General features: G+C 44.6%; 1 protein-coding gene across 1 annotated transcript; it reads right to left on the reverse strand.

The window, feature by feature from the left end:
• Positions 1-512: 512 nt before the first annotated feature.
• Positions 513-16,576, reverse strand: FBXO22 (F-box protein 22). The gene is made up of 7 exons (XM_033160133.1): positions 16,384-16,576; positions 10,170-10,302; positions 8,503-8,596; positions 7,645-7,740; positions 6,235-6,399; positions 4,574-4,739; positions 513-1,433 (listed from the first exon to the last, which is right to left on the reverse strand). The coding sequence occupies exons 1-7, from the start codon at positions 16,557-16,559 to the stop codon at positions 1,007-1,009; spliced, it is 1,257 nt and encodes a 418-aa protein (XP_033016024.1). The 5' UTR covers positions 16,560-16,576; the 3' UTR covers positions 513-1,006.
• Positions 16,577-18,208: the final 1,632 nt, after the last annotated feature.

Below are 18,208 nucleotides of genomic sequence, written 5' to 3' on the forward strand. Positions count from 1 at the left end.
CATAGTGTTCCAAGGAAGCATGTCATCTGTAAGAAGTGGAATTAGTTTTGTAAATCCAACCATAAGGATATGGAAAACTGTAGTTAGTGCCTTATCAACCCCATTTATTCATTTCCATCTCTTTGTGGGTATCTTTATATAAAGAGCATTGTCTTACATTTCAAACACATCCACTCATGAGGATTTGCCACACAGCAAAGTGATTTAAGTGATCATGTGTCTAACAACAGCTTAACCTCCTGCCAAAAGCAGCTTGAGAGGTAGTGTTGCAAACAAGCAAAGGGCAGCATAAGGTTTCATTTCCAACACACCACTAAGAATGGGTGGATTGGTTTGAAGGGCCTTCCTAACCACTTTTTCTAGCTCGAGAATTGTCCTGTTATTCAAATGTGAGGGCCCAGCCTTCTGCAAAGTAGTGTTGCTGCCACAGTAGAAAATTGTAATATAATGTTGCTGTAAAACAGACAGGCCATGTAATAACAGGCATAGCAACAGGGTTGTTTTTTAAAAATAATAATAACTGAATGTTGTTTAATGCTTAACTTGATTGTTGTGTCAAAATCTGGTCCATAAACTGCATGCAGAAATGCTATTTATGTTACTTCTAAAGATATGAGTTCACTTAATTTTGACCTAAATAATTTGCATTTAAAAATAAATGAATCCTTTGGGTTATATTCAACTTACATTTACTCAGATTATATCCAATGAAATTAGTAGCCATCATTTAGTTAGATTTCAGTGGGTCTACTATCAGTAAAAAGTTAGTTGACTATAACCCTTTACCAGAGATCTGACAAATCTGAAATTAAAAACCTTTCTTCTTCATCAAATTTAATTTAATATTATGTCACCTAGACACCCCAAGTCAATGGTTCAGTGATTACAATTGTTTCAGTATCCACTTCTGTTGGAAGTGTGTACAGTGTTTCAGATTTTGTTTTGTTTTTACATTGCTGGAATTAAAACAGCATGGTTTCTCTGGTGTACATTTACAACTAAAGGTTTAAGCTTGATTTGCTTTGGCTGAACCCAGGTGGATAATAGTCATTACAGTGGTGTAACCATGGAGCAAGTCATCCTTTGTGTCATTATACTCTCGGAGTATAAAATTCCCGGTCACAATTCGATCACATCCTATCTCCCCATGTCCAAAAAAGCCAAAGAGGGGAATGTTAGGAAAGAACTTCCTAAAAGCATCAGCCTCAAGATTCTGTTTGGTTTTATAATGTTGATATCCCCTGCCAACACATGCGAACATAAAACCAAGGCTATTGTGTTCAGGAATGTTTGTGGCTTTGAGGCGCTGCACTGCTGCTTCTGCTGTCCTCTCATCAATTACATCCTGATCTAACAGGACAGTAGCACTCTGGATCTGGGGTCCACTGAAAGCCAAGCCAACAACACCACAAGAATCAGCAGCTTGAGTGTTACTGAAAGAGAAGAGAAACAAAACACATCATTACAAAGGGGGGTTATCAGAATGGAACAGCACCATCAAGACTCTATACAATACAAAACAAGAAAAACAATGTGAATATTATTATACATAAATACTAGGCACTTCACTGTTTCTCTCGGCAAGTCTATGTTCCTGCCCACATCCCCAAAGTCTTGTTTTAAGGCTGTGAACATTTATGAATCCAGAAAATCTTAACTTCCCAAACAGGCAAATTGTTTTCCAACAGGACCTAAATTTATGGACTTTGTTATTCTATTTGTTTATGTGTGCTTCCATTGGGAATATAACTGTAGTACAACATAAAAATACTTACAATACATAACACAGCAGTGTTGGAGCTTTTCTTTACTGAATGCCTTCCTGGCTAAATATATCTATAACCCCCTCCCCTCTGTGAATCTAAGTCTGTTATTGAGGGATCCATAATTTGTGTGCTTGACTTTACTATTTGGAAGACAATGCTAGGAATTTACAATATAAATACACAAAAATATTTAACAAACAAAAACAATACCCCTCCCCCCTCCAGTTTAAAAGGCCATGGCTTGTTTAATTAGCCAAGGGCCTCATATAAAAAAAGGTTTTGCCTGGTGCCAGGTGAGCCTCCCTTGGGAGAGTATCCCACAAGCAGGAGCCACCGTAGAAATGGCCACCATTCTTGTAATGCCACCCTTCAGATCTCCTGTGGGAGTGGCACACAAAGAAGGACCTCTGATGATGATCGCAGGGTCTGGGAGAGGCGGTCCATAAGGTTGGAAAAATGGAATCTGTACCCTTCCCAACATGCTAGCAACTGGTGCCTTAAAATCAGCTCAGACAGATTAATAACCCATGTAGGGCTTCCTTCTATACTTGCTAGCAACGAGATCAACAGATAGCTTATTTTTTGAGGATGTTGACCTACAAGCTCTAAATGGGAGCTAGCCAAGCTAAAATGTTGACAAACAAAAGATATCTGCTCCTGAAAGGCTACTATTTTTCAAGGAGAAAGAAATCACAGATGCTGAGATCCAGCTCTGAGGGCCTTCTGGCGGTTCCCTCCCTGCAAGAAGTGAGGGTACAGGGAACCAGGCAGAGGGCCTTCTCGGTGGTGGCGCCCACCCTGTGGAACACCTTCCCATCAGATGTCAAGGAGATAAACAACTATATGACTTCTAGAAGACCTCTGAAGGCAGCCCTGTTTAGAGAAGTTTTTAATGTTTGACATTTTATGTTTTTAATATTCTGTTGGGAGCAGCTCAGAGTGGCTGGGGAAACGCAGCCAGATGGACAGATTATCATCATCATCATCATCATACTTGCTGTACACCAATGAAGATTTTGTTCTGTGCAGATTTATATAATGTCATTTTGGGTGGGAGGCATGCCAGGAATACTGCGAACATACTGGCTGCCAACCCAAATAAATAATAAGGGTAAATTACTTTATTGTACTAACTGCAAATTAACATTAAGGCATCATCTATCCTGCAAGATTCCCCCAGATCAATGAATGGTGCTTATTTCTTGAATTAAAAAGTCCTGTATCCTCAGACTAGACTTCAAATGGACTGTAAGAAAGAGGTAAGCGGTGAAAGTTCTGCGTCCCTTTGGTTGATTTGCTACGAAGATGTGATTTGACCATAATTCACCTGACATGACGCCTGTTCCAGTTGTACTCTACCCTGAGTAAACACCATATAATAATATAGACTGATTTGAGAAGGACACTTCATTCTGACAACTGCAAAAAAAAAAGTTTGACCTAGAACACCACTGGAATGTAGGCTGTGTACAGAAGTAGCACATCACTGTTTATATTCATCCCTACACTATCATTTGCCATGGATTCATTGGGAAAGGGAGAGGATTTACATGGCTTGATATGCCATGCACCAACCTTTTAAAATTAAGATTGCCAAAAGAGTTCAAATGCAAGCTAAAAAAACACAGCAAGCTCACCTAGGAAGCTCACAGCACCTGCACTGGTGGCCCCTGTTCAGCTCAGCAACATTCTTCAGGGAAGGCTGGACTGATTAGTAACCAATAAGGAAAGCTAGGTCCAGGATGCACTTCTCATTAGCAGCCAAACAACCACATATTGTTTAGCACCCTCTGCTGAATCATTTTCACCAGACAAAAAAACCCGAATCCAACATACAGGTGATATCCCGCACACTCCCAAGCACAATCATGCATGGGCTAGAAGCTAAAATGATCTGCTGTGTTTAGAGCTGTGCCTTCCAAGCTTCAAATATCAAAGCAAATACAGTTACCAGCCTCAAAAAAAAGTTTTCATTTGCAACGGCCATGACGTAGCTTTTATAAATAAATGCTGCAATCAGTGTTTTAGCAAAAATAAAGAGAAATCTGTAATCTAGCCACGTTTCTTCCAGGCTCAGCTGCTTCAGTTCTATGTTAAGTACAGCCATTAATTAAACAGAGGATCCAGGAATCTAAGGAGTTCCTTGAAACGTTAGAACCAGTGATGTTTTCTGTGCCTTCAAAAGGTAGTGATCTGACTCCAATAACCATGATCCAATACCCAGATAATCTATTTTCCAAGACAATAAAAAAATATGAATCCAGTGTGCCCTGTTACATACCAAACCAATTATTATTTGGGACAGATGTGGCTGTTAGGGAGATCACAAAGTTCTAAGGGAGGGCAAGTTGTGGAAAAATTAGATAGCAGTTTTATTCCCAATGAAATTGACAGTAGAATGAGAACAGATAAAACAAAGCACATGGGATAATGGAACTTCTAGGTTTGGTGGCTACATGCCACCGAATGCTAGTTGCTGGGGAGATAACAGAAGAGAGATATTGCTTTCATGTCTGCCAGCAGGTCTCCCATATCATCTGACTGACCACTATGCGATACACAGGATGTGGGACCTTTGTTCTGATTCATCATGCCTTTTATTAAGCAATCATTACCACCTCCAGCCTCCACAGACTTCAGCAGACCTTGAGAGTCAGAAACTTGTTTTTAAATAAACAGAAGCCGAGATTTTCAGAAATGGGTGGAAACTAAATTAACTATCTGGTACACAAGAGATCATTAGGCAATACAAGGTTCTAGTGGACACCTGAGGCAAAGAGATCCCACACTCTTCCAAAGATACCCACTTCTCAGCAGTTAGAGATGTAAAGCTCTCCACATGTCCCCCAGCCAAGACGATGCTTTTTTCATTCAAGCGATTGACTATTTGGTGTAGAAATCGGGTTCCTCCTGACTTCCATGTGTTGTACCCAAACAAAAGAACCACTCTGAGATCAGGGTTATTCTTCAGGCCTGATTACAGAAGGAGAAGGGGGAAAGGATTAACCTCTGTAATGCTGTCTTTTGACAAGAACAACAACAGGCAAGACAGCCTTGCATCTGCATTTTGTTTTCTGGGCTATTTCTCCCTAAAGGCTCAAACAGCAGAATGCATATCATAAAGGCAGAGGCTCTATAAAGATTTGTTGTTATCATTACGGCCCTCTAGCTGTTTATGACCTCCTCTTCAGCATATAATCCTGAAGGTTTCGTGCAGCCCCTAATTGTATGTTGTGTTTTGTTTTGCTCTGCACATGGTGATTTTAACCAGTAGCTAGCATTGTACGTGTCAGAATACACCAACCCCATAGTGCAGGAAGTAACCAACTTCCTTTGAGGTCAGGTAAACAACACACCCAGCATATCTAAGTTACGTAGCCAGAGGAAGGCAAATTCCCCAAAGTTAAAAAGGCCTATAAAAACAAGTTGGACTTGTTACTCTTCACAAGGGAGATGCTCCAACTTGGATAACAAATCTATTAGATGCTTTAGGTTAAACTGCATGTCCACTGGAGGAAAGATTCTCTCTCTTTTTTTTCTTTTTTTACTGGTGGGGCTGGTGGGGAAGATGAGGACCGTGGAGAACATTTTTAACAAAACATTTCCATGCTATTATTCCTGAGGGGTTAAAGAATATCCTTTTCCAGGATAATCAGGACAACACAGAATATTTCAAAAACTCCCATGAGAAAAATACCATGGGGAAAAGAGGCTCGGGAAACAATGCAAAATTGCTCCTTCTTGAGAACTGGTTAAAAAACATTTATATAAGGGTAATCAGACACTTCTAAGGCTTGCATAGGACACAGGGAAGGTCACCAAAATAACCTTGAATGAGACCGCTGAGAAAGCATCCAATGCATAATTCAATCCAAGCCTATTTCCCCAATCCTGGATACTTTATATCTAAAACACCCTTGACAAGTGCCTGTTTCCTTTAGAAACTCTGAAGGAGGAAATTTGGCTGCTGACCTTCACATTTAAAAAGTGTTCTCTCTGGTGTTTTGCCAGAATCCCCCTCCCTCAAGCATAAAACTATTATGTCGCCTCTTCTATCAGTTGGCAGTACAGAAAGTACCTGCCCCTTCACTCATTTCAGAGAGGCTTTTAAATATTTGAAAATGATGAGTGTATGCATTGCAGTCACAATCTCCCTTTCCTTTGTCTAATATAAAGTCAGTTCATTCACCTTTTGCTCATGGTGCTTGTCTCTGTGGCTGCATAATGCATGCAATGGCCCCAATTCTAGCTCTCCAAAGATACTTGCATGGCACACACACATCCAAACACTTTTTGTTGCAGTCACACTATATGCACTTAGGTTTATATCTAATATTCTCTTTCAATGCACACTTAAAAACATTTATCACCCTCATAGTTCTCTCCTGAATCCATACTTAGCTTAAATTGCAAATTTGGCTGCTAAGCTTTAATAGTTTACTACTACAGTGTTTTAGTCATTACGTACCTGCTTCAGCAAATTGGCTTTCATCAAGGACCCTGGTCTTCAAGTCTTTACAAAAGTGGAAGGTCTGAATCTTCACCCCATCAATCTTGGGGAACAATATTGCAAAGCCAGCTTCACCATCTTCAACTTCCAGAGGCCGATTGCTGCGAGACCCCATTGGAGTAACTAAGGAGGAGAGTTCAAAAGCAGGTGAATGTCAACATCAGTCTGCTGCTGCTTCCCCATCCCCATGTCATGAAGCTCCACAAGATATTTTTTAAAATGGTCCCATTTTGAAAGCAGTATGACCCCAAAGCACTGTCAGCCAAACCAAGAAGACTATTGCTAATCTCTGCCACATCCTGCAGGAAGTTTTAAAAAACCCACACATGTGACTTTAAAATCCACAGGCAAGAGGCTCACAGCACAGTTGTTAAGAGCACATTCCTAGTAGCTAGAAGGTCCCAGGCTTAAAGGTAATGGTAAAGGTCCAGTCGTGTCCGACTCTGGGGTTGCGGCGCTCATCTCGCGTTACTGGCTGAGGGAGCTGGTGTACAGCTTCCGGGTCATGTGGCCAGCGAACCAGAGCAGCACACAGAAACACCGTTTACCTTCCTGCTGGAGCGGTACCTATTTATCTACTTGCACTTTGATGTTCTATCGAACTGCTAGGTGGGCAGGAGCTGGGACCGAGCAATGGGAGCTCACCCCGTTACAGGGATTCGAACCGCCAACCTTCTGATCAGCAAGCCCTAGGCTCTGTGGTTTAACCCACAGCGCCACCTGTAGTAGTACTAGTAGACAGAAGGTCCCAGGCTTACTCTCTGGTTAAACAGGATTTCAGACAGCCAGGAATGATTTGGTGTATGAGAGTTCCTAGGTTCATTTCCCAGGCAAACCTATGAGCAGAAGGGAAGGGGGTCACACCTCTGGGCAAGAACAGATGTTTTGCGTACAAAGAGGCGTGTTCCCTGACATATTTCAGCCAGGCTGCGAAACATTCATGCCAATCAATGTAGGACAGTACAGCCAACCCCCAATTTGTGAGGGGGTTGTGTACCTGGCCCCTACGCACGGCAGCAGAGCACACATAAGCCTGTCTTGCTCCATTCCACCTTCTTCCAGGTCCAAAAAGACCTGCACATCGGTGGCTGCATGTCACCTGAAAGTGAGCAAAATGGTTGCCGTCTGTGGCAACCTGTGGACCAATGGTCTGGCTTGGTATAAAGGCAGCCTGGGGTGGCAAACACTCATGGGGCCCATCAACTAGTGCAAACAGTTATCTTACCTAGTGAAGGATCGAAATTTGCCTCTCCCTTATTTACTTCTACAGAACACCGTTGTATTTTGGGCCAGTGGAAGGAGCGGTTTGCAAGTGTGCTAACATTGGGCAAGGTGCAGATAGCTGAACGCATTACTGCTGTTTCTTACCTACAACTCCAGGTGTCACTAGACCAAGGACTTGGCATCGTCTGGGCAATAGTTTTTCTAAGGCAGTGGCTGTTTCTTTGCTATTTCTTCTTCGTGCTACAAGAAAAAACAATTTGCACAAGTTCACATCGAATCAACAGTACAGCTGGGGGAAAAACTGCCAGGTCTCCACGATATTTTTCATTAGCTGTTTCAGCAAGTATGGGTACTCCCCAGGTATGTTTAACCACTTGGGAATCTGCCCACATTTTTTCTAGGAGTGTGAACATTAAGGTCAGGCTTCTGATAGGGCCAGAATTATAAGTGGCCAAAACAGGGAGGTATCATGCCATCCAGTATAACCATGTCTCTACAAATGTGTGGGCCACTGAAGAAAGCAGGGAAATAACTTGCTATTTTCAAAGCCTTCCTGTGACCTTGGAGGCTTCTCTGCTCTACTCCTGAGCCAGAAGAGCACAAGGAGCATCACTTTCTGCTGGGCCAGCAATAGGCTTGAAAAGCATCAATATGTCTTGTTTTGCAAGCCTCTCTGCAGCTTGATCTGTATCAGTGTCAAACTGTACCCCATCTCCACTGATCAGGGCCAGGACTTGTTGATCCTGGGTCTTGGAGCTCAGACTTTACCTCTTCCCACAGCACTGGTGGAGACCAAACATTCTGGCTGGCTGCCAAGGCTAGTGGACCGCTATTCAATGCTATTTACTATTTAAATTCCTCTGGAATTTAAAAACAGTACTTCATCCACTGGATAAAACCAGATCCATCACACAAGTGCTTCCATGTATATATGTATAAAATCAGAAAGGATGTGGAACAATGCTTCTTCAAGGCAGAAGGAAACCCAACATAGATGCTTACCTTTCTTCTGCCTGTGGCCGTGACACTCTTCGTGTTCACTGAAAGTCTCTGCATCTGCTATATACAACACTGTCTGGGGCAGCACCTGAACCTTCTGTAAAGTAAAAGTTGAGTATAAGAAAGCAGAAACTGGAGAGGTGAATGAACAGGAACTTCTCTTTCATAGGAAGAACAAGCATAGCAGGAAATAGGGGGATACTATTTAAACCCCCTAACCTATATTTTGTCTCTTTTTAAAGTTATAGACATCCCAATAAAAACATGCTTGGTTTTGAGCACAAAGAATCATCTTACTTTTTGAGAGCTCCAGGGCCAGCCCTATCATTAGGTGAAGTGACTTGGCTACCTCAAGCAGCTGATTTGGAGTACCATGAAATAGGTAGTCTTTAGTTTATTATTGTGCTTTTTTACTGCTGAAAGGAGAGGGGGAAGTGAGGTGCTTGAGGGATCTTATGCCCCAGGTGCCAAATAACGTGACATACTTTGAGTACTGCATGTATTGAAAATGAGGAGGGTGGGGCATTGCACCATTACCTGCTCTGCCGCAGGCAGCAAAATGTGCTGGGCTAGTCCAGAAGAGTCCAAAAGTGTGTCTGTTACTATATGTATTTACACCATCATTCACACACATCCTTTACAAAATACGATTCCTCAGGGTCAAAGTTTTCAACAGATATCTAAAACATTATTGTTAGGGTGACTACCTAATGTCAAGAAGCAGTTCTGCATATAGTCTGCATACGAAGCAGTTTTAAGTTCTCTCTGTTTTATGTTCTACCGCTCTATATGGTAATCTAGGTCAACATATTTTTTCTATTAAAATATTGCATACATATAAGACTATACAGTGGTAATAATAATAATAATAATAATAATAATAATAATAATAATAATTTTATTATTTGTACCCCGCCCATCTGGCTGGGTCCCACCAGCCACTCTGGGCGGCTTCCAACAAATATTAAAATACATTAAAATATCACAGATTTAAAACTTCCCTAAACAGTGCTGCCTTCAGCTATTTTCTCAAACCTTGGTTCTCAAACGTAATCTGTCCTGGAAGTCCGTTTGACTTCCAAAATGTTTGAAAACCAAGGTGCAGCTTCGATTGGCGCAGGCGTCCCAGAAACAAGCCAACAGTCAGCTTCCAAAAAGCATTCGAAAACCACGACACTTACCGGTACTTCCAGGTTTTCGGCGTTCGGGAGCCAAATATTCCAGTACCAAGGCATTCAAGAACCAAGGGTCCACTGTAAACCCTTACAGTTTAGGGCTGTAATCCTAAAGACACTTGCCTATCCCAACTCCCACTGAGCTTAGCTGGATTACTTCTGAATAGCATGGAAAACACTATATTACATACAGATAAATGCATGGTTGCTCAGAAGCAAGTCCCAGTGTGTTCAATTAGCTAACTCTAAGCTATATGTGCACAGAATTTGAGCTGAGAACCCCATGTCAGTATTAATCACCTCCTTAAACCTAAAGACCAGCTGATACTATAGGACAGGACAAGCATTTAAGAACTCAGTTTCTCCAAATCTGACAATCAACCAAGTAGCAAGTTGCAATAGGTTACAAGTATGATAAGCTTGCCAACCCCTGATATATAGTATATATATAAAGATCCAAGTATATAACTGTTCAAAGATGTTCCATTCACTTACCTCAAGCTCCTCTGCTAACACCTGAACCAGAGCATGACTGCTTGATGGCCCTGGTTCCACTGCGGAGACCCAGGCAACACTCTGCTGGGTTCTCAGGATTCTGCGGGAACACTCTCTCCATAACCGGCACACACTAAAAAAAACCAGAATCAGCATCACTACAGACAGGAAGAGAGCTATTTGGAGGGTTCAAGGGCTTCATATACATCAGGGGTGGCCAACTCACAAGAGACTGCGATCTACTCACAGAATTGAAAACTGGCAGTGATCTACACCCGTTTTTTTGGGGGGTAGCCATGTTTTTGGGGTTTTTTGGGAGGGAGAGGAACAGCCACTCGCCAGCATCTTACGTTCTGCACATCGTGCAGCAATGGAGGCTGGGGCGAGGGGGCGGGGCAGACTTCTGATTTACCAATGCTGAGGAAAGGGAGCCAGCAATCAACCGTGATCTACTAAAACCTCCAGGGGATCTACCAGTAGATCACGATCGACCAGTTGGACACCCCTGATATACATCATAATACTGTCACCCTTGCAGTAGCCCAATAAGTGAGGTCAGAATTATTTTCCCTAGAAGGCAGGTGTGGAGCTAATAAACACTCCATATGTTGGTGGTTGATGCGGGTGGCGCTGTAGTCTAAACCACAGAGCCTAGGGGCTTGCCGATCAGAAGGTCGGCGGTTCGAATCCCTGTGACGGGGTGAGCTTCCGTTGCTCGGTCCCAGCTGCTGCCAACCTAGCAGTTAAAAGCACATCAAAGTGCAAGTAGATAAATAGATACCGCTCCAGCGGGAAGGTAAACGGCGTTTCCGTGCGCTGCTCTGGTTCGCCAGAAGCGGCTTAGTCATGCTGGCCACATGACCCAGAAGTTGTCTGCGGACAAACGCCGGCTCCCTCGGCCTATAGAGCAAGATGAGCGCTGCAACCCCAGAGTCGTCTGCGACTGGACCTAACGGTCAGGGGTACCTTTACCTTTAATGTTGATGGTTGAGCTTCCCCACTGCAGCTCACTCTTTCAGCAACTACCAGCTCTGTACATGCCCTGCAAGACCAGCTGACTCCTTATTTGAAAATGTCTATCATGCACCTTCAGTGGTAGCACACACTTCTTGCATCTTCTAAAAATGAACCACTTTGAAAACCCAGCTGTCTCAATCTCAGAATTTTTTTAACAGGTTCCTTTACAGGAATTTATGGCTTCATGCAGTTCACATGGAAAACTGCTAAAATATTACGTAACCCCAGTTACCAACTCCACTGGCAATCTGATATTCCTTTTCCTCCTAGTCACACTAAGAGAGAAATTGAGCATCTGTCTTGGAATTTGATCAAGCTTCACCTGTCACTGCCTAGAAAACAAGAGAAGGGCTTATGTCAGCCACAGGCTCCATTTGAAAGGCAGCATTCAGAGGAGTTGCTGCTGGGAGGCTTGGGATTCCACTCCCTGCATCAGCTGCATTGAATAGGGACATGCATTGGCAAGCAAAGTTTCCAGGACAAGGGCAACATTTGTCCATCTCTCTTCCCCAAGAGGGACCAGGACTGGGGCTATACAGAGCATCTTCCAAGAACTCAAGAGATATACAAGACAGCAACAACTCCATTTTTAATTCCATTCCCTATCAAACACTTACCCTGACGAGGGAAGCATAAAAGCAAGGGACAAGTAATGGTAACATACCTAAGTTAAGCCAAGCTCAGCCAATTATGTTTCCCTTTCCCAAAGTGAAAGCAGACAGTAACTTACATTGCAAATAAACTTACATCATCATTATTAAAGTTCTATACGACTCTTTGTTCAAGGATCACAGGAGGTTCACAAAAAAACAAATATATGTATCACAACGAAATAACCACTCACCCAGTTTTAAAGGCCATAGATTGTTTAGTCAAAGGCCTGGATGTAGAGGAATGTTTTTGCCTGGTGCCTAAAGATATGTAACGAAGGTGTCAGGTGAGCCTCCCTGGGGAGAGCATTATACAAATGGGGAGTCACCACGGAAAAGGCCCGTTTTCGTGCTGCCAACCTCCGGACCTCTTGTGGAGGCACACAAAGGAGGGTCTCAGATGATGATTGCAGGGTCTGGGTTGGTTCACATAGGGAGAGGCAGTCCTTGAGGTATTGCAGTCCTGAGCCAATTAAGGCTTTATAGATCAAAACCAGCACTTTGAATTGGGCCTGGAAACTAATTGGCAGCCACTGCAGTCAAGCCAGGATTGGTGCAATATGCTCCAACCATCTTGCCCCAGTGAGCAGCCTGGCCACTGCATTCTGCACCATCTTCAGAGGCAGCCCCGCAGGTTCAGTAAACTAACCTACAGGATACTAGAGCATAGACAACAGACAATAGGCCAGGCAAAGCCAAACTTGGCCCTCTAGCTGTTTTGGGACTACAATTCCCATCATCCCTGTGCACTGGTCCTGTTAGCTAGGGATGGTGGGAGTTGTAGTCCCAAAACAGCTGGAGGGCCAAGTTTGGCCATGCCTGCAATAGGCTATCCCTGTGCAGATAGAAATGCAGCTGGGCCATCAGCCAAAGCTACCAAGGCTATCTGAGTCTCAAGCAACAACAATGCATTCATAAGTATCCCCACATCCTTCAGAGGAAGTATATTTCCAGCACATGCAGGGAAGCTCTCATCCTTCCAGTGTAGGGAACTAATAGTGTCTATTATCTGGACTGAGCTTCAGTTTGTCAGCTCTCATACATCCAAGACAATAATCCAGGAAAACTACTTCCGGTTTGGCTGCCATGATGAACGGCTCCCCATTACATCGGAGCAGTCTCACACAGAAGATTTTGAGGATGAGATGGGAGTAATCATCCTCCCAATCCCCCCAGGGCTGGGGGGGGGGGGCAGCTTCACCCGCAGATCGCCCAACACCTGCTCCCAAACCAGAAGGAATGAGGGGGCAGGGGGCAATGGGTGGAAAGCACTGTGCGTCTCTTTGGCAACTCTCCAAAGCCGCCGCCATGAGCAACAAACACCTGTTTTTAAAGATGAAATTTGGACTTAATTAACGGGCATGCTCTGAGTGAGGGGAGGTAAATTACACTGCTAACTGCTTCAGCCACTGGGGTGCCAAAGGATTTGGGTGGAAGGAGGATTACCATCACTATGGGAGTGGTATGTCAGAACGGAAGGGGGGGGGGTGAGCCTCCATTATTTCTTTTTGATATACTTTGTATTTGCTATCTTACTTGGCAAATCTCCCTGGAAGGACTGACTGCTGGATTGCTTATGTACGCAAGCGGGACCGGAGAGTATTTTATTATTGTTATAATTTTGGTCAAATTATTAACTGTGTGGAAATGATTTGTGAATTTGCAATTACCTTCAATGGACTGTTAAGAATAGAAGATGGAAATTAGGGTTTCTAGCTAAAGTATAGGCTTACCGTATATACTTGAGCATAAACCGACTTTTTCAGCCCATTTTTTGGGCTGAAAAAGTCGCCCTCGGTTTATGCTCAAGTGAGGCGGGCGGTGGGGAAGGAAAAGCAGAGAGAAAGAGCTTCTCTCCGCTTCCCTCTCCCCCCCACCCCACCGGGAAATGCACAGGGGATCTGAGAAGCGTCTTCTCCGTTCCCCGTCCTGTGCCTTTTGCAGCTCTCTGCGAGGTGGTGGGGAAGGAAAAGCGGGTTAAAAAGGATTGAGTGGGATTCCTAGAGGTCAGGAAATACCAAGCCCACCTACAAAAGGAGGAGGGGGCCTTTGTCTCTCTCTTCTGCATGTGCTGCATCCCTGGCGCCTCCTGAATCCAGTGAGTCTCTGCTCATCTTGCAAAGGGTCCATTGGGGAGAAGAGGGGGTCCCTGGGATGAAGGGGAGGGTACAGGGAGGACCCCCAAGTCAAGGAACAGAGCCTCTTGCCCCCTCCTCTCTGCAAAGCCCAGGAGGAGGCAAGGTCACAGGAGCTCTGCAACTCTTATATTCCTTTGGATCCATTCACCGCTTGGCTGTTTGGGAAGGGAGGGGTCTTTGGGGAGGGAAGAAAAGGGCCTGAAAATAAACCCCCTCAGACTCAGGAATCAGTCCCATTTATTGATAGAGGTTGTAGGGGGATGGAAATATTGGACATAAAATACACCAAAGAAATAAAAAGGAAAGCCTAACTGTTGGAAGAGGGGAGGGGGCAAATAAAAGAAAGCGCTTATTCCTGTGGTGCAGAGTCAAGCCTATGGAACTCCTTGCCCCAGGAAGCAAGGCTGGGACCAGTGCAGGGAGGAGGAGAGGCTCTGCTCAGCTTCAGTTGCGAGGGCTGAACTCTTGTCTCCCCAGCGATGCTGCTGAATCTCAGTTGCTGGAAGGAAGTGCAGAAGGAGAGAGGGGCTTGTGGCCCCCAGTCCTGCTGATGTTCTGATATTTGGGGTGCCAAGTGTGAGCCCCTGAAGCTCTGTTTGGGGATACAGATGAGGAGGAGGAATCCAGTTTTGAAGGATTTTAACTCTTGTGATTTGGAATGTTATTAATGTGGATTTTATTGGATTGTTAAAATGGAAAACTTAATAAATATTATTATTATTAAAAAAATTGTCCAGGACAACCACTGCCACACCTCCAGGTGTAAAGGAGAAGTAGAGCTGTGTCATCAGCACATTGCAGACAACATACTCCAAACTCCGGATGACCCTGCTCAGCCATTTCATGCAGATGTTGAACAGCACGGGGGATAAAATCAAACCATGGGGAAACGACCATCCAAGTACGACAGCAAATCAGAGCCACTCACCCCTAACTTGGACAGCTGCTCCAGAACGATACCATGGTTGATGGTAGTGAAAGCCTCTGAGAGGTCAAAGAGAGGTTAAGGATACATTTCCCCTCTCCTGACAGAGGTCATCATTCAGGATAACCAAAGCAATTTCTGTGGCAAAACGGGGCCTAAACCCTGATTGAAATAGATCTAGAATATCAATTTTCTCCAAGATTGGCTGGATCAGGTCCATGACCACCTCCTCAAGAAGGAGAGATTAGTAACTGGCCGGTAGTTACTTAGATTTTCCGAGTCCAGAGATGGTTTCTTGAGGAGTTGTTTCACCACTGCCTCCCTCAAGTAGGCAGGGACCTCCTCTTGCAAGGAGGCATAAACCACTTCCCTGGTTCAGCCAGCTGCATCCTCCCTGCTAGTTTTTATCAGCCAAGAGTCCACAGTGCTCTGACCGATCCAAGCACCTTGTCCACATCCTTGAGCCTTACTAACTGAAACTAATCCAGCATAACAGGACTAGACAGTACACTGGACACCTCTCAAGAGTCATCTGTTGTAATCGTGGAGTCTAGGTCTCAGTAGATGCAAGTGATTTTATACTCAAAATGCTTTGCAAACACAGCTAGCTACCATCTGCTCTTTCAACTCCTTCAGGTCAGTCTGCAAAATGCCTTGCATTACCAAGAAAAGTTCTGCTTTCACTATTAATATAATACTTTTAAAATTGGCAATAAAAGGAACTAAGAACAATTATAATTTCGCTACTGCAGACTAGCACAGCTAGAAAATGAATGAATTAATTAATTTATATTACTTCCCTGCAACATAAGTTCTCTAGATGGCAAACACAACCATTACATAAAATTGTTACATAAAATAACAATTACATAAAATAAAAAGAGAGTTGTATCCAATGCAGGCCATACTCGGAGCAGGCCCATGGACTTTCATTTCAAATTTTGATCAAAGGATCTGCTACAAATAAAACTTGGTTGGAGACAAATTGTAATTTTAAATCTAAGAGAAAAGCTAACCGGGGAGGCTTCTCCACCCCCTTCCCCGGGTTACACTCCTGCACTACAGCAAAGCAAACCCAAGGGAGCTCACCACCAGCAAGTTAATGCACTGGGATTGCTTTAGAAGAGGATTAGATGAACTCGTGGGTGTGAAGGCTATCAACGGCAGGGCTGCTTCCGAGCGCCACTTTCTGGGAGCCACTGGAAGGCAGAGGGTTTCCCACCAGGGACATCTGCTCCGCCCCTGCGAGAAGAGGACGCTGGGCTGGATGGATCCCGCAGGGGGAAGGGACCCCGAGGGTCATCTAGCCCAACCCCCTGCAGTGCAGGAATCTCAGCTGAAACATTCCCAAGGAGGGAGAGGCCGCCTCCCCTTGCGTCCTCCTCCCGCGAGAGGCCCCGTCGGCGCCTCCAAGCCCCCCCCCCAAGGACCGCGAGCGGCGAGGGTCTCGCGCAGAAGGGGCGCCCCGCCTCGGAGTCCCTCACCAGGCCGCGCGCAGGAGCGCCTTCGTCGGCAGGAAGCTCAGGATCCTCTCCACCACCTCCGCGAGGTTGCTCAGCACGTAGCACCCTTTAGGATCGGGCTCCATAGCAACGCCAGGCCGCGCCGGTAGCCGAGCAACCAGCGGAAGTGGAGCGGGAGCCGGAAGCGACATCGGCATGCGTCATCAGAACTGCGACAGCCTCTCAACCATAGAGAAGGGAATGTGTGAGCGCCACTTCCGGCGGCTAAGCGGCTCTGCACTCTTGCTCCGCCTCTGGGGCCGGAGAGACTTTGCAACGGAAAGGCAGAGCCTGTGCAGCGGGGAGAAGGGGCTGGACCAGGAACCTGGGAGACCTGGGCTGGGCGCGGCCTCTTTTAGCCTCGCCTACTACCCCCCGGAGAAAAAAGGGGGGGGACATAATGCAAGAAATGAATGAAGAGGAAAGCAGCCTTCCTGCCCTCCCTTCCTCTGGACGAGAGAGAAAAGCGATTCAGTTGGAGAACGGAAGTTCTGCGCCTGGTTCACCCTTTTCTGTCCGTACCGAGTCCATACATATTGAAGGGTGATCCTGCAGTTTGAAGGTGTGATGTGTAGAAAAATATCACTTCCGGTTTCACAAGGAAGTAGGAACCAACTGATGGGAAAATAAGCAGGGAAGGACGATGAGCTTGTGGGATAGTGCTGGATGGCTTTTCTTAGCAAATTCTATTAATTGAAAATAAAACTCCCAATATCATGATGTCTTTATAAAATTTTGGGTTGTGATCCCAGCATGAAACTATTCATAGCTACCACACAGTCTTGTCAGTACTTTAAGGGAGCCACAATAGCTCTCCTGGCTTCTCGCCACCGCTTCCAAGATTAACCAATTTTCTTAACTTTTCCTAGAGTTCATTTCATGAGATGCATGAAAACCTCCACATGGAGATTTATAAAACATGCCAGGCTTTTAAGGTGTCCTAAATTCTGTCTATTTTGCTGTAGCAGACTAATACAGCTGCCCATATTCTGTGAAACTAGTATTTTTAGCCCCACTTAGAATACTGAGCACAGTTCTTGTTGTAGATCTCCAAATGGTAGGCCTAGCAAAGGAGTACCAAGACCATGAAGGAAAAGTTATGAGAAAAGGTTACAAAGTATGGAGGGTGTATTTTAGTTAAGAAAAAGCCCCTCACACATGACATTGGAATCCAGAGTCATTCAGGTAGCAGGCAAGAGATTTTGGATAAGGCAAACAGAAGTCCTTCACATAGCCCATAGTTGAGCTATGAAGTTTGTACAGGGGTATCTAAGGTTACAAACTCTACTAGTTACAAACTCCGCTAACCTGGAAGTAGTACCTCTGGTTGAGAACTTTGCCCCAGGATGAGAACAGAAATCACGCACCGGTGGCAGCAGGAGGACCCATTAGTGAAAGTGTGACTCAGGTTAAGACCGGTTTCGGGTTAAGAGCGGACCTCCGAACGAATTAAGTTCGTAACCAGAGGTACCACTGTAATTGCAAAATGTCATTATGGGTACCAAATTAATGGCTTTAAAAGGGGATTATCTCCTTCATGGATCACTGCCTTGTCGTGGCGAAGGGGCCACGAATGCCAAAGAATGCTCCAACTACCACACAATTGCGCAATTTCACATGCTAGCAAGGTTATGCTTAAAATTCTACAAGGCAGACTTAAGCAGCCATGTGCACTGAGAACTCCCAGAAGTGCAAGCTAGATTTCAAAGGGGCAGAGGGAAACAGACCAAATTGCAAAAATACGCTGGATTATGGGAAAGCTAGAGAGTTCCAGAAAACATCTACTTCTGCTTCATTGACTACGCAA

Source organism: Lacerta agilis, chromosome 9 (genome assembly GCF_009819535.1).
Source record: "Lacerta agilis isolate rLacAgi1 chromosome 9, rLacAgi1.pri, whole genome shotgun sequence".
Taxonomy (NCBI): domain Eukaryota; kingdom Metazoa; phylum Chordata; class Lepidosauria; order Squamata; family Lacertidae; genus Lacerta; species Lacerta agilis.